At 36.2% G+C, this 14,164-nt stretch overlaps 1 protein-coding gene across 8 annotated transcripts in view; it reads right to left on the reverse strand.

Moving 5' to 3' along the window:
* The window catches only part of ZMYM2 (zinc finger MYM-type containing 2), an 89,284-nt gene that overhangs the window by 18,957 nt on the left and 56,163 nt on the right, over nt 1-14,164 (reverse strand). For all 8 annotated transcript variants that reach the window (XM_031504373.2, XM_021539954.3, XM_021539953.3 and 5 more), the window contains 6 exons: nt 10,009-10,181; nt 3,866-4,031; nt 3,014-3,048; nt 1,168-1,297; nt 885-1,000; nt 4-175 (listed from right to left, as the gene is read on the reverse strand). In XM_031504373.2, the coding sequence (XP_031360233.2) occupies nt 4-175; nt 885-1,000; nt 1,168-1,297; nt 3,014-3,048; nt 3,866-4,031; nt 10,009-10,181 (792 nt within the window). The remainder of the gene's footprint in view (nt 1-3; nt 176-884; nt 1,001-1,167; nt 1,298-3,013; nt 3,049-3,865; nt 4,032-10,008; nt 10,182-14,164) is intronic.

Here is a 14,164-nt window from a genome sequence, read left to right on the forward strand (position 1 = left end):
CACTGGCCACATCAGAAGTTTCAGCTTTTCCAACATGTTCAGGTACCACCCCTGACAGGTTCAGTAGCTCAGCTTCCAGAGGATCTGAGGGTACTTTTCCCTTCAGCTCTTCTATTGCTGCAAGGATTTTCTCAGTGCTATCCAGAGTAGTGGGCAAAAAAACTGGAACTGGCACCTGTGCAGACAGGGAGGAAGAGATAATTAGAAAAGAAAAAATGCCACAACAAAGCAATTAACAACTAAAAAAAAAATCTATACTCTTCTTCTGAAAGACAGAGTTGATACAGATTAGGAACAAGCCACTCTAGTGTGAGCTAACAAAAAATGCTGACCGGTTAAAAACCCAACATAGAACTATGAACAGAAGGGATAGCAGGAAAGGACACAGAGGAAAAAAAAAAAAGAGACAAAATATAGCTGGTAAAAGAAAGAAGGATCTTTAGAACTCCAAACCTGTCTGATCACAACCTCAGATTAACAGTTTGGACAAATGAGCATCTTGTTTCAGTGGCTTGTTTTGTCCTGCTGTTTATCCTACTCTGCCATCCTTTCCCAACATGTTTTCAGCTTCCTTATTACAAGAACAAACCTTGTTGTTAAAGGCTTATTCAGCATATTCAGCAAAAGCAGAAGTTTCACTCAGAACTGCTCCTAAAACGCTCAGTGGCACAAGATTTTCCCATTGGAAGCAGGCAGAGAGGTCCAAAAGAACAATCAAGGAATCAAGTGCCACTGTCAGATTCTAATGCTTTTTCAATAAACAGCCCTGCAGCACCCTGCAATCCTTTAGATGGCCAAGAAGGAGGACAACCAGCCACACAAGGTGGTCCCACACATGCATGTGAAGGGATGCAATTTTAAAATGAAGCTGAAGTCTCACTTACAGGAACAGGAACCGTGGTAGGAATGGGAACATTTTGACTATACAAGTTTATAGGCACCGGAACGTAGACAGGTACAGGAATAGGCACTGGGATATACTCTTTTTTCCACTCATCTTCTATTAAGAGAAAAAGGAAAAAGGCAAATAATGCCAGATATTTAAATATATTTTGCACCTGCCATTTAGTGGAAAAAAATCAGAATATTTGCAATATATTAAAAGACAGTAATAGTTAAGTAAAAGCTACAATGAGGAAATCAGTTCTAGCACAGTTCAGGAGTTACCTGTCTGACAAGATTTTGTCTGCATATGAGGTTTACAGTACGTGGCTTTTGTCATTGTCAAAGGCTTGCAAAGAACTGCCTTGTTCTTCATTTCTCTGTTAGGTGTTGGAGAAGGTGGTGGAGCTGAGCCCTGCAGACAAGCAAATAAGAGAAGGTGCTGTTGCACCACACTGATTCCAACACAAAGTTCTTGACTAAATGTATCAGCTGATATTTTTCATAAAGGAGATACTGAAGAGGAAGCTCACAGAAGCACAACAAAACAGCACCAACTACTTTTCTAAAATTGCAAGCTATTCTGTGTTCTTAGTATTGAGCTGCCACTGCCAGAAGCATAACAGGAGGTCTAGCATTTATAACATTTATGGCTCATTTTCCTTTTTTTTTTTTTTTATGTGTTTGTTTAAATGAAAGCACCATTTAAGCAATTTTATAACATAGAAAATAATTTTAGCTGTAAAAAAGGTTCATTATAAGCAGTATGAACAAACTTCAGGCTCAAGATCTAACCTTCTTGAATTATGCCATATTCCAAAGATGACTTTTATTTTAAAAAAAAAAAAAGTATTTCTGAATAAAAATTCTCTAAACACTTTTTTATTACCTAAAGTATGAACTTCGAGCTCCCCCTGCTGGCTCTGCAACACTGAAAACAACCTGGGACATCCCAGAATGCTCAAACTGCATCCTTATGGTCAAGAGGTAAAAAACCCTCTTTTTCCATACATGGCTTTTGTATCCTAGTACCTCTTTTAGAACCTGATTTGAGAAACAAACTCTCAGTTTCATTTGGTCATATATAGGAAGACTAGCCCCATATGTCCTTTTAGATAGGGAAAGAAAGCCCAGTCCCAAGATCAGCAATATGCTCTACCATAAAATATACTAAAAAAAAAATGTATCACACATAGCTTTGGCACGATCTTTAAATGACTGAATTAACATCATTAAACATAAAATACTAAAAGTTTTCCATATGACAGCTTAGCTTGTCTGAAGTCTCTATTTACCTAAGCAATTTTCTGTTTTTCATAAATATATTTATATTGTCATTAAAAACTTTTTCACTTAAATCTAAGGTTTATCTTTGATACCTATTTGCATTTAAAATGCAATTCTCTCAGACTTCCATGCGACAAACAAATCAAAACAAAACTAAGTTTCAAACAAAATACACAAACCTAACTGAAACAGTAGTATATTTGATGAGCTGAGAAAAACTAACTCAGAATGATGAAGGCTGCTTCTCCACTGATGATCCCCAGCCTTCCAGACAGCCATCCTGCAAAAAGCTCTGCTTCCCTACTCTGCAGCAAAGTCAATCAGACCTTGAACACCTAGAGAATTCTTCTCTTGGGAAAAATAAAATTTAAGAACTAAATATTTATTTTCAGCTTTTTAAAGCTGAGCTTCCACTTTAATATTCCAACTGGACAGTGAAATTCTCTTCCTTTTCTATAGTCAATAAATAAAACTAATCAGTCTAAACAAGTGAATAAGACACAGTGTGATCAACTTTTAAGCAACATTTACATGCACTACAGATGTAAAACACATAGTTGATGATTTAGTTTCCCAGAAGACATTGAAAAGAAAGTATGAATATTTGAAATTTTTATTTCACCTACAGATGTTAAAGAGACTAAAAAGCTTCATAAATTTAGCTTAGGATCATTCAAAGATACTAATTTTTGGTTTTTAATAGCATCCCTCTAATTCACCAGGATTAAGTACATTTTAAGTACATCTAATATTTATATATATATAGTGAGAGAGAGAGACAGAGAGAGAAAGAGACAGGGAGAGAGAGTTGGATATAAGACTGTGTTAAACAATATGTACTTACTGTCATTTTTGTCCGGGGGGTTTGACAGCCCTGATCTAAAAGTACAAGAAACAAATTTAGAATTTTTTTTTCCTTTCTCAAAATCAAAGTAAATTTCAGTAAGCAACTCAACACCTGTCACCAATATAACAGTAAATCAAGAGAACTCATTAGTACCATATTGCAGGTGAGAACTGCACACAAGACGTTTCCTTCATAGACATCTCCCTACTGATCTCTCTCAATATTCCAGTATTGAGCTTTACAAAAACACAAATGATAAATCAATGCTATAGCCAGATGTGAATACAGCCTCTTTCAGAAAAGTGAACACCAAAATGTTCAAGTATGAGAACAGCTTTAAAAAGAAGCTGAGTTGCTATAATTGCATTAATTTGGAACTTTGCCTGACTTGACATTTAAACCACACAAATGTATTCAGTGACCAACAGCAAATTTAAAAAGTATCTATTGCCAACAGAAAGCAAAAAAAGTGCAATGTATTAATGTATTCCTCTTATCTAGGTACTTTCATTGTATTCGCATTCCCATTTCGCTTATTTTCCTTTAATGCCATTTCATGAATTTTTTTTTCATTCCTAGTGCACATGTTCTCTGTGACCAAAAGGCACTTTAAATGTTTCTACAGAGCGAGTAATGACAAACTGAAGCACAACAAAAGAGGAAAACATTCTCTGTTCCCACGATGATACAGCACTAATATTACACTTAACCCAGAACAGCTCAATGCAGCCTCTGATGATAACACAGAAAAGGAGAACACCTAATGCAGTTTATTATGACAAATAAATAATTCATGCAGCTTTCAATTTTTCATTTAAAGGAAGCATCTGGCCCTGAAGCAGCACCTACCATAGTGCAGGTTCTCAGGTCCTTTCTGGGTGGCCAGATTGGGTTCGTTCTGCTGACAGTAGAAGCGGAGCAAACAGTGCTGATCGCAGAAATGCTTCATCTCACCACGCCACTGCACCTTCTCTTTGAGGGCTCCTTGAGACTTACAACAGTCACACCGTACAGCCTTAATGCAAAGAAGATTTTCACATTTTTAAACAGGCCTTGGGAAAAATTCATTGCTACATTTTAAAAGACTACATTTTTAAGAGTACTGAGGATTCAGTATCACTATACAGTTAAGTCTCGCTCACGAACAACAGTTAAGCTTCTGCAATTGTTTACTGAGAGTTAGCATCCAGAATAAATCTGCTTTGCTTTATTAATTTGTCACTATGTAAAAAAAAAAAAATTGCTCACTTCTAAAGAGTCATCAAAAAATAATTTTGTGCATAAATTTTAATTAATTTCATTGAAGCATTCTGCAAAACAAGAGCAGAAAGTGTTTGGCTCCTTACTCAATGACTCTATTGAACTGAGGACAAACACAAGCCATTTTTTCCATTTCCGAGGTCTGCCAGGCTGTTTCTTGTTTTAAAAAAGAGAATCAAAAGTTTTAAAAAGTCATCAAAAGAATCACTTCTCTAGGTATCAAATGAGCATAAATGTTTTTTATATTCCCATTATTTTAGTAGTTTTGCAGCAATTTTAGATTCCAATTCTTTAGTTCATCCAAGTTTCTCCATGGTTTATAAACAATTTCTCTCAAAAAAAGAAGACTCCCCCAAAATTTAGTTAGCAGGTAACTTGGAAACTCAAACATTTAAGTAATAAATTAAATTAAATTAATCTGCATGTTAATTTAATGAGGCATCACTAAGGCAGACAAGGTTTTTCTCCAGAACAGATTCTACTGCATTTTATCTGCCACGCTATAAATTACTATCTGAACAGTGGTAGCCTCAATTTCACATCTTCAAGTAAGCAAGTAATTGTCTGCACTACAGCTCGCCTCAATATTGTTTGCAATCTCCATCCTAAAGCAGACTTGACCAGATGCTCAGGGATCTAAAGTAAGTCAACTTAGTAATATAGCCAGGAGAGGAAAAGGAAGTTATAATATATGCAACATAAAACATTAATACATAAAATCATACACAACAGTGCAGTTATGCACAAGGCTCTGATGGCTTAAATAAACAAAACAAAACAAAGTCCAACTGTAGTTTCTGTGACTCCAAAAAAGTATTAACAGGCCAATTAGTTCAAATTTTAAAAATAACAAAACGTTTAATTTCTTCTCTGTATTTGAACAGTGTAGTACCATCCTCTGGCAGCATAAAAAATTAACCTCTCAACTGTAATTTTCATGTATTTAAAGATTATACATAGACAGGCTCGTTTCTAACAGTATAACCAGCTTTAAATTGGGAGAAATTAAAGCTGCAGCTTCAAGATCACCTCACACTAAGCATCAGGTGGCCCTGGAAGAGCAGGTATTTCTCTTCCCTCTTCTCGGTGCAGGTAGCAGCAGCAGTGCTTATGCACCAGGCACACAAGGTCAGAAGCCTTAAAGCACTGCATTATCCCCATCCTCCCTCCATATTTGTTGTATTTGTCACTTGGACCTTCCACTGATGCTGATCCACAGTTCCTTTTGCAGATCACCTCAGTGGGGCAGAAGAGCATGTAGGTTTTATTCTTAGAAGGGAGTGGGAAGAAGATAAAATGTAGAGTGTTGCCAAAATGGTGTAGATTTAATCAGTTCAGAAAAGCTGTGAATTCACACCTTTAAGGCAGATGCAACTTCCAAAGCCACCAAAAGACTGAAATACCAGCAGGGGAAAAAAAAAAAGTATAATTCACTCTAAATTTAAATCTCAAACCCACCTAACACTGATTAAGAACAACAGCTGGCTCACGTACAGAAAAGCCCATCTATTCTGACCTGCTGCACGCTGCTTGACTATCAAAGCACCATTTTCTGCTCATTTTTCTCTCCTTCAAAAAAGAAAAAGGGGTCAAATCTTGTCAAATCCAGCAACTACCGCCTTCCTACAGCAGGGTCTGTTGTGATAGGACAGGGAGAAATGGTGTTTAATTGGAGGGTCAATTTAAGATTAGATATCAAAAAGGTCAACTTAGATTAGTTCAAAGACAGAAGTTTTTTAGAATAAGGGTGAAACACTGGAACATGTTGCCCAGAGAGGTTACAGATAGGTAAATTTTAAAGGTCAGGCTGGATGGGACTCCAAGCAATCTGATCTCATTGAAGAAGTCCCTGCTCACTGCAGAGGTGTTAGACTATGTAGCCGTTTAAAGGTTTCTTCCAACTCAACTATTCTGTAATTCTCTCATTCCTGCAATTGTTTTCTCCCTCTCCTGGTTTCCTTTTTCATTTAGACTTTTGAATAAGTATACTATTGTCTCTCCCAGGCTTCTACTAAATTATTTAGATTTAAAAAATTGGTTTACTTCCATATGGAAATACTACTCCTCAGGAAACCTGGGATTCTTTTATAGTGACGATTCTCTTCTCATCTCTACATTTACTAAACTTTAATTCTACTATTTCCATAATTCTGTTTACAGTCAATGTTATACACCGTTCCATGGATTGAAGTTTCCTGCTAACTGCTTGCTCACCCACTTCCCTGACCATCAAATTCATTGAAAGTGAAAATGAATTAAAGATTTGACGTTTTATGATTTTTCCTTTCTTCCTTCCTTCCCCTTGTCATTTGTTTTCACCTGAGATACTGGTGCTAAATGTTAACTGAACCTCCAAAATACCTGTCTCAAGTCTCTTTATCTCTGTGTTCCAAAAAGCCCATCTCTGCTTGTTGTGCTTGCTCTGCACAAGTCCTTTCCCACTCCTAACTGCTTTTTGGTACATTTCTTTTCCCATTACTTCAACATGTTCAAATGGGCATGGTAATTAGTATAAATCACTAATGTTTGCCCCATATTTGGGTTAAAGAAAAAAATTTCACATTTGGGGCTTTTGTTTACATTTTTAATCCCTCTTTCACCTGTTCCTAATGTTCTTCAATGGTTTGGACTGCTAATAACTTCCCCTAATCTTAGCTGTCTATTCCAGCTTCAATTGCAGCAAATAGAAAGCAAAAGCTGTTGCAGAGAGCAAGTGCTTATTAAAGATTGGCTGTTCTGAAAGAGTACTTACTGGAGGTTGAGATGTCTAACTAGAGAACGGCTGAATTCCAACAAGAGAAATTCCACAAGGCTGTCTTGCTGTCTTTACCATTTTGATTAATGCTGGCTCCACTTTCAAATTTTACCACTGCTGACAATCACTGCTGAGCTCACCAGCCACAATGACTTTTCTTTCAGTCAGACTGTAGTTCCCCACCTCCTACTTCCTCTTTGCTGCAGACACCTGACCCCCACTGAATACAGTCATCACTGCACATGCTGGGTCTAATCAATCCTTCACTGTAGCCTCGCATGACCTGTGTGCACTTCAGCTGCAGTACTGTCACCAGTGTTTCTCAGTGTATATTTAAAGAAACAGTTTTCTGTGCTGTTCTCAGAACTGTATACTCCTCTTTTTCAAAGTAATTTCAATGCTCTAATGTAACAACAAATGACTGAAATTGTCATCAAACATCACGCTACTTAAAGATGTTTTCCAGGCATTTTCTGGATTAACATTCAAACCATTGCATGTAAATTTACAGGAGAAGCTCAAAAACTTAGGGTGCTAACCCCAAGACATCCGAAATTTTGCCTATTGCCTCAGAGGTGCATGGAACCCAGAAAGTAGAAACTTCCTCAGAACTTGGCACCAACTGCAGCTGTTGTCCAACAGATGATCAGGACTAAAACTATTCTTTTACACCTCACTGCCTCATATTAGGTTTAAAGGACTCTTATCTAGGTAAGTCTAATGAACTTTTAATACTTCTAGAAAAATTGTTGTGCTTCTACTATTGCTAACTTCTTTCGGCTTTCCAAGGAGAGAATTTTAGCATTCAGGGAAGTGCTCCCACAATACTTGATTCTTCTAAAAGGTTACAACGTTTTCCAGATAATAGTACATGAGAAAGATGTGTCCATAAAAAAAAGTAGACAAAGAAGATGGAGACAAACACTTGTTTAATGAACACAATGATGGTGTTTAAAACATTACTGAGTTATTACTACTTATTTCTCTTCATGTATACATTCATTGAAACTCCAAAATAACACTGGACATTGCATAAATGAGACAAAGCTCATACATATATAACTATTCTTTTAAGAAGCTAACAGACAAAACAGCTAATGAAGTACAAATTTAGAGAACAGTCCTTATCTATTTTGTCCTCCCATGTTTTGATCATTGTCTATTTTGGCTACGTAAGAATATGAGCTAACAATGCACTTCCAAATCTAAGGTATCTGGAGCGACTTCCATAAAGTGGGAGAAGTTATCAGCAAGGATGTAAAGAAATAAAAGAGAATTTCAGCAAACAACACAATTTCCCAAAACCTATTATACGTCTTTCCCATGTAATAAATCTCAAGCTTTTTTAACCAAAACTCAATTGCATTAAGGCTTTAAGAAGCACTTGAAAAAAATTAAAAATAACAATTCTTCATTGGAATCCTAGTTACACTAGCAAGTGTAACATTCAAAAAGTAGAAGTATCTAACACTTCAACATCATCAAGTATCAAAAGTTACCAGCAAATCTGTTTAAACTGTCTTTTTATGACATTAGATCTAACTTTGTTGTCACACAGTACCAACAGCATTTATGCAGACTTCATGGGCCAGTTATTACCTTATCCCATGAATCAGGATAATCTGAAACCTGAGTTTTCAAGTGGTTCTCAAAGCTGAATCACAAGCTTCCACAGAAGCTTAGGTACATTAAAGTAATTTGGTATGCACACCTCCAGATATATTCTTTGCTGAATCACCAAAAGATTCCTAAAGCACACCAAAGATTTAAGTTCTCTACCAGAAGGCACTTTTTTCACAGTGATAAATTTAATCTCACACTCCAAGTTTTAAGGCATATAGATAGATTAAATATTACTGCATGAAGTTAAAATTTTAGTTAAGAACTTTGCAGTCAGGCTCTATCACCCTATTTTCATGTGAGACAAAAGAAACACATTGTTGCCTTCAGAAGTTTTCTTTCAGGAAGGTCTAACAAGGCCCTACATACATTACTCAAAAAAACGAATTCACAGTGTTTGGCTGTAACATTTCTGGACATTCCAAAATATCAGATATGTCTTCATATTCAGTTCTTTTATGGTAAGTAGATCATCTTGAATTACAGGACTTGTATCTAGCCCTCTAACATTTCAAGTTTTTTAATGCCTTCCAGGCTGTGTGCAGAGTTTTGGTACGGTGATGAATTTTGTACTGTCTTTTTTGCAATTGCATCCACAGTGTAGTTCTTGTTTAGAAAATATCAGTGTAGCTTTCCAGGACGTTCACACCAGAGATCAAATATTTTATCCACGGCACTAATCGCAGGTTAAACCCAGTCCAATTTCATCTTTTCCTTTCAAAAAATGTAAACAAAAAACCTCTTATTGTGAAGTCTTTGCTGGTGCTTCACAAGGCAGTTAAGCTTCCAGAGACTTAGAAATAGATGCCATCTGTTTGATTTAAACTGTTATTAGAAATCCATTTGGTCTTGCTTTTTCCTTTGGCATCCTTTCCACTGGGAAATACTGAACAATCAAAGCCTCTGCAGTTCAAACTGTGGGAGAAGGGAAAAGGCAAAAAAGGAGGCAAAAACAGGAACAAGAAAACCTCTGCTAATGTCAGTGAACTCAAGGTATCCAGCTGCTACTAACAGCGTTTTCAATGTTCTGAATACACATTAAAGAAGTTTTGACAAGAAAAATGTGGTATTAACTGAGAAAAAATTGGAATTGTAAAGTAACAAATATACATACTAATTTTTTTGTTTTCTGTAACTCAAGACTTCCTTGCCAAACGAATTAATAAAATCAGATTATAGAAATGCTGCTCTAAGATCTAAAAAAACTGAAATTATGAAATTAATACATTTGCTTATTCTATAGCAAATGCTTTGCTGAAGTAAGCCTATTTGCTGCACAGTCCTTGAGATATCCTCACATGTGCATTTTTGGTTTTTTTAATTGTGGAGCTCTCGTCAAAAATTCTGAGTTACTTGCCTTGTAGTACCAGTCCTGAAATTTTTTACAGCACTCTTCACTGCAGAAATCTCTCACTACACCATCAAGTTCCTTAGTTGCTCCCTTTTTGCACAGCTGTGAGCAGTAATTACAAGTAACACATCTCAGTCCTAACCGTCTTGCAAAGTCTTGTTTATATAGCAGCTTGCAGCCTGGAAACAGATTTTAAACATTAGGAACAAATTAACTTTTACAGAGATATATCACAGTTAAGAGTTAAATATTGAAAATTAAATGGATACAACAACAGCTAACAACTGGAGCTTCAGACAAATTCAGTTTGCACAGTAAGACTGTATTTCAACACATTTTTACCCAAAAATCTTCCCTACACAATTTTATGGTTTCCTGTGACACCTGCATCTTTTTCAAAACCCTATGCTGAATCTTTTTTTTCATCAAATCCCTGAATAAACATTCAGGAAAAAAATACATAGTTTTCTTTTAATATAGACCCACACAAAACTTGGAATTACATTGCTCAGTTACACATCCTCAAAATGCTAGATATCCAGACAACACTATCTACTAAAGAAATACCTAGCTTCATGGATCAACTTAATTTTATTACTATGCTTTTTATATAAATACAACAAACCACTTAAGATAACTCATTAACATTTAAGAACACTAATATGTACAAGATGACCTCAGGACTGAGGGACTTCTTTAAAAATGTAATGACAAAGCAAGCAATGGTCAGTAGTGAGAGTTATGCAATGATAAGAAATTAAACATTAAATTTATGAAGAGTTTATATGCAATTAATACTTTAATTTTTTTCCCCACATTGGGGTGGGGTGGAGATGCTGGTTATTTTGGTTTTGGTCGGTTGTTGTTTTGTGTTGGTTTGGTTTTTGGTGTTTTATTTTTTTGTTTGGTTTTTTTTTTCTGGGGGTGTGGGGGTGTTTTTTGTGTTTTTTTTTTCATTTACTACACAGTCACAATTTTAAGGTTGCAATAATGACAGCTATATTCTTCCATAATCTGATCCTCCCTCAAGGAAATTAGAAAGACATTCTACCATATTAAATGCATTAGAAGATGAATACTGTAGCTATTATATAGGCTATTTTCAGAATATATTGCACTTAAATGTCCTCAAATCCAACACCTATTCAGCTGATGCCTAAATCATGTACTGCATACCTCTGTAATTGTCCTAATTTTACAGGGGAGAACAGAATGAGAACATAAAGTAACTATATCAAACACTGGAGGGACAAGATAACATTTACACAGACCTTTAATCTAAGGTACTGCACCCGTTTTTGTGATCTACCAAATATCACAGCACCACCAAAGATGAGAACTCAAGTCATCCAAGTGCCCACTCTGCTAGGACATGCACATAATCTAACAGATACAGACTTCCATACTTCTGATAAGTTATGAACCTCGGTATGTAAGATACATGCTGTACCTTCTCTGCCATACAGAATATAAGATACTATAATGTATTCAGTCATTTCAATTATGTGACTTATGCTGCTGTCTATTAAGGCAGAATTAATGCATGTGAAACTGAGATCCTATTATTAAATCACTAAAAGCACAAGAATGCAAATGGAAGAAGCAGCAGACTGAATCTTCCAAAAGCAAAAGGTTATTGAGGGACTTTAACCTGTAATGCAACAAGCTTTGCTAACAAATTAAATTTGCTAGTAATGTCAAAATAAGACATTTATAGAATATTGTACAAATAAGACACTGTAGGTAATTTTATTTAAAGTGGTTTTGTTGGGGTGTTTTTTTGTTTGTTCTTTGGGTTTTCTCTTTTAAGTTCTCCAACACAGAATAAAGAAAATTCCTAGCACAGATGGAAAGTGCCATATCCAGCAACCATCCTTAGAGTGCAACTGATTTGGACTTTAAATACATTGCTTTGAAGGAAATAACAATCCTAAAGATAACAGTGTGTGCAAGCTCTTCATTAAAAGTACCAATTAAAAGCAAAATTTCTTGCCAATATTTTTTCCTGCTGGCTGTACCTCTCATTACTGCATGGAGCATCATATACTTTCCACTTCTTTAAAAATCCAGAGATATCTTAGCACCACAATGTATCCTCCTCTTCAGTAGTCTCTTAGAAAAGCCACCCTTTCAAAACTACTACTACTAGACTAGTAGTACAACTCTACTACCAACCAGGCAACCTATATCCACCTGGCTAAATAGTTTACAAAAAGGAATGGGAAAAAATTGGCCTTTTTCTTGGCTGCTGTACTACAGGAAGTGAAGTTGATGATGCTGCTATTTTATTTTAAAAAGTTATCAGGCAAGAAATTTTCCATTCCACAGTCAAACATCTCCCACATCTCCATGACTCATGGAAAATGATCAATTAACATTAAGGGGAAATAAAAAGTCCAAAATTCCAGCCCTTAAAACCTAAAGGCCTGGAAAACTTGGGGTTCTTTACAGACCACTAACAGCAGAGCTTCTTGCTGAAGGAGGCCTCTACAGAAGATAAAAAACCTGTTTTTATAAAACTTTGGATGTTGACAGTAGATTCTTACAATGCCAAAACTTGCTAAAGTAAAATCTTTACGAAGTCTTTCTTTTGCAACATCATGAGCAAAATACTACAGATTTGTCTGAACGTCGTTCATGTGATTGTAATAGGTAACTTAATCTATGAGGCCAAGTTTAGCTTCAAGATCTTGTGACTTCAAAGAAAGAGAAAGCAATATGCCTTTCTTAGGTCCTTGGCAGTCTGCAATCTAGTATATACATTTTTATTACAATGCTATGGTTTTGACTGAAAGAGTAAGACTGTATGGAAAAAAGTATTTTACTTTGGCAAAACAGATTCTAAACTCAAACAATTTGGTCTTCTCTTGCACAAGAGTAATCCTGAATCAACATAACAGTAACACCCATGCTGACCTTGTACATGTGGCCATGAAGTTGGCTTTGATTTATGGCACACTGTGAATGAGTAATACAAAAAGCACTGAATGTCTGACCTTTCTAAGATCAACAGTAAAATCCTTAGGGTTGTTCAGCCTAACTCCTCTGGGGACTTGGGGTTCATGAGTATAAACACTGCCTAAAACAGACAGCTGACAGTCCGATCATTTTGAACAAAGAGATCTGAGTAAAATCCTAACTTCCTCAAGATTTCTGCTACAACACCAGACCCACAAGTTAGTGTGATCAGATAAAAACTTCTACTGCTTTTAAGTGCCTCTGAGAGAAAACACCTCTTACTTTGAAAGAAATTATAAGCACAGGTTATCTGGCTTATTACTGTCTTTAAAAGTTCTAACACCATCCCATAACCTGGCTGTCCCAGAAAGACCAGTAAGGACCATTTTCAGAAGTATCTCCAAGTCAAAATCACAAGCAAACAAAAACCAAGTAGGTGAGTATCTGCTAACTTAACATATCCTTAATTACAGTATTAGAATTCTGGCTTCCAAGCAAAACCCAACACAAAACCTATCTCTTAAGAGCCCTGAATTTTGGTTCCCACATAAATGGTAGAGAAAGAAATTATCTAAACACATAAAAGAGAAGATTGCTGACAAGACAACACCCAGACAAGTTCCTCAAAACCTTTACCTCAGGGAAGTTCCAGGTTAAGAGAGCTTCCTTATTCTTGGCAGATCCAGGAACTGCCAGGTTCAGCCCTGCAGAGTTGCCCACAGAAGAAAACCTGCTTCACCTGATTGCAGACTCAGTACAAGTAAGCTACTACGAACATGATCTACCAGCAGCACCTACCTGAATGACAGAAGCTCAGTACATTTCTACATCAAGTAGCTGTGTAAAAAGGAATACTGAACCACAAATAATTCTGAGTCCTCAACACCAGTACCTTTTTACCACAGGGACTAATATTTTATAAGACGTAGTTGTTCTATCCTAAAAGAATTGGTTCTTTACCTCTGAAATGCTGTCCTTAGTAAATGACCTTTGTCCTTCAAGTGACATGTAAAACTTGCTTTTCTCTCATCTTGTATTAACTTCAATTGTTACCTGTTCTAGAGAAGAGTAACAACAAGCCTTTAGCATAACAAGCTATGTCTTGGAAGCTTTCTCCGAGCTATGTTTCATACAGATTTTTCTGCTCCATCTCCCTCTGTACTAATTTGAATGCAAAATCTCTTCCATACCCACACTGCTATCA

Source organism: Lonchura striata, chromosome 2 (assembly GCF_046129695.1).
Source record: "Lonchura striata isolate bLonStr1 chromosome 2, bLonStr1.mat, whole genome shotgun sequence".
Taxonomy (NCBI): Eukaryota; Metazoa; Chordata; class Aves; order Passeriformes; family Estrildidae; genus Lonchura; species Lonchura striata.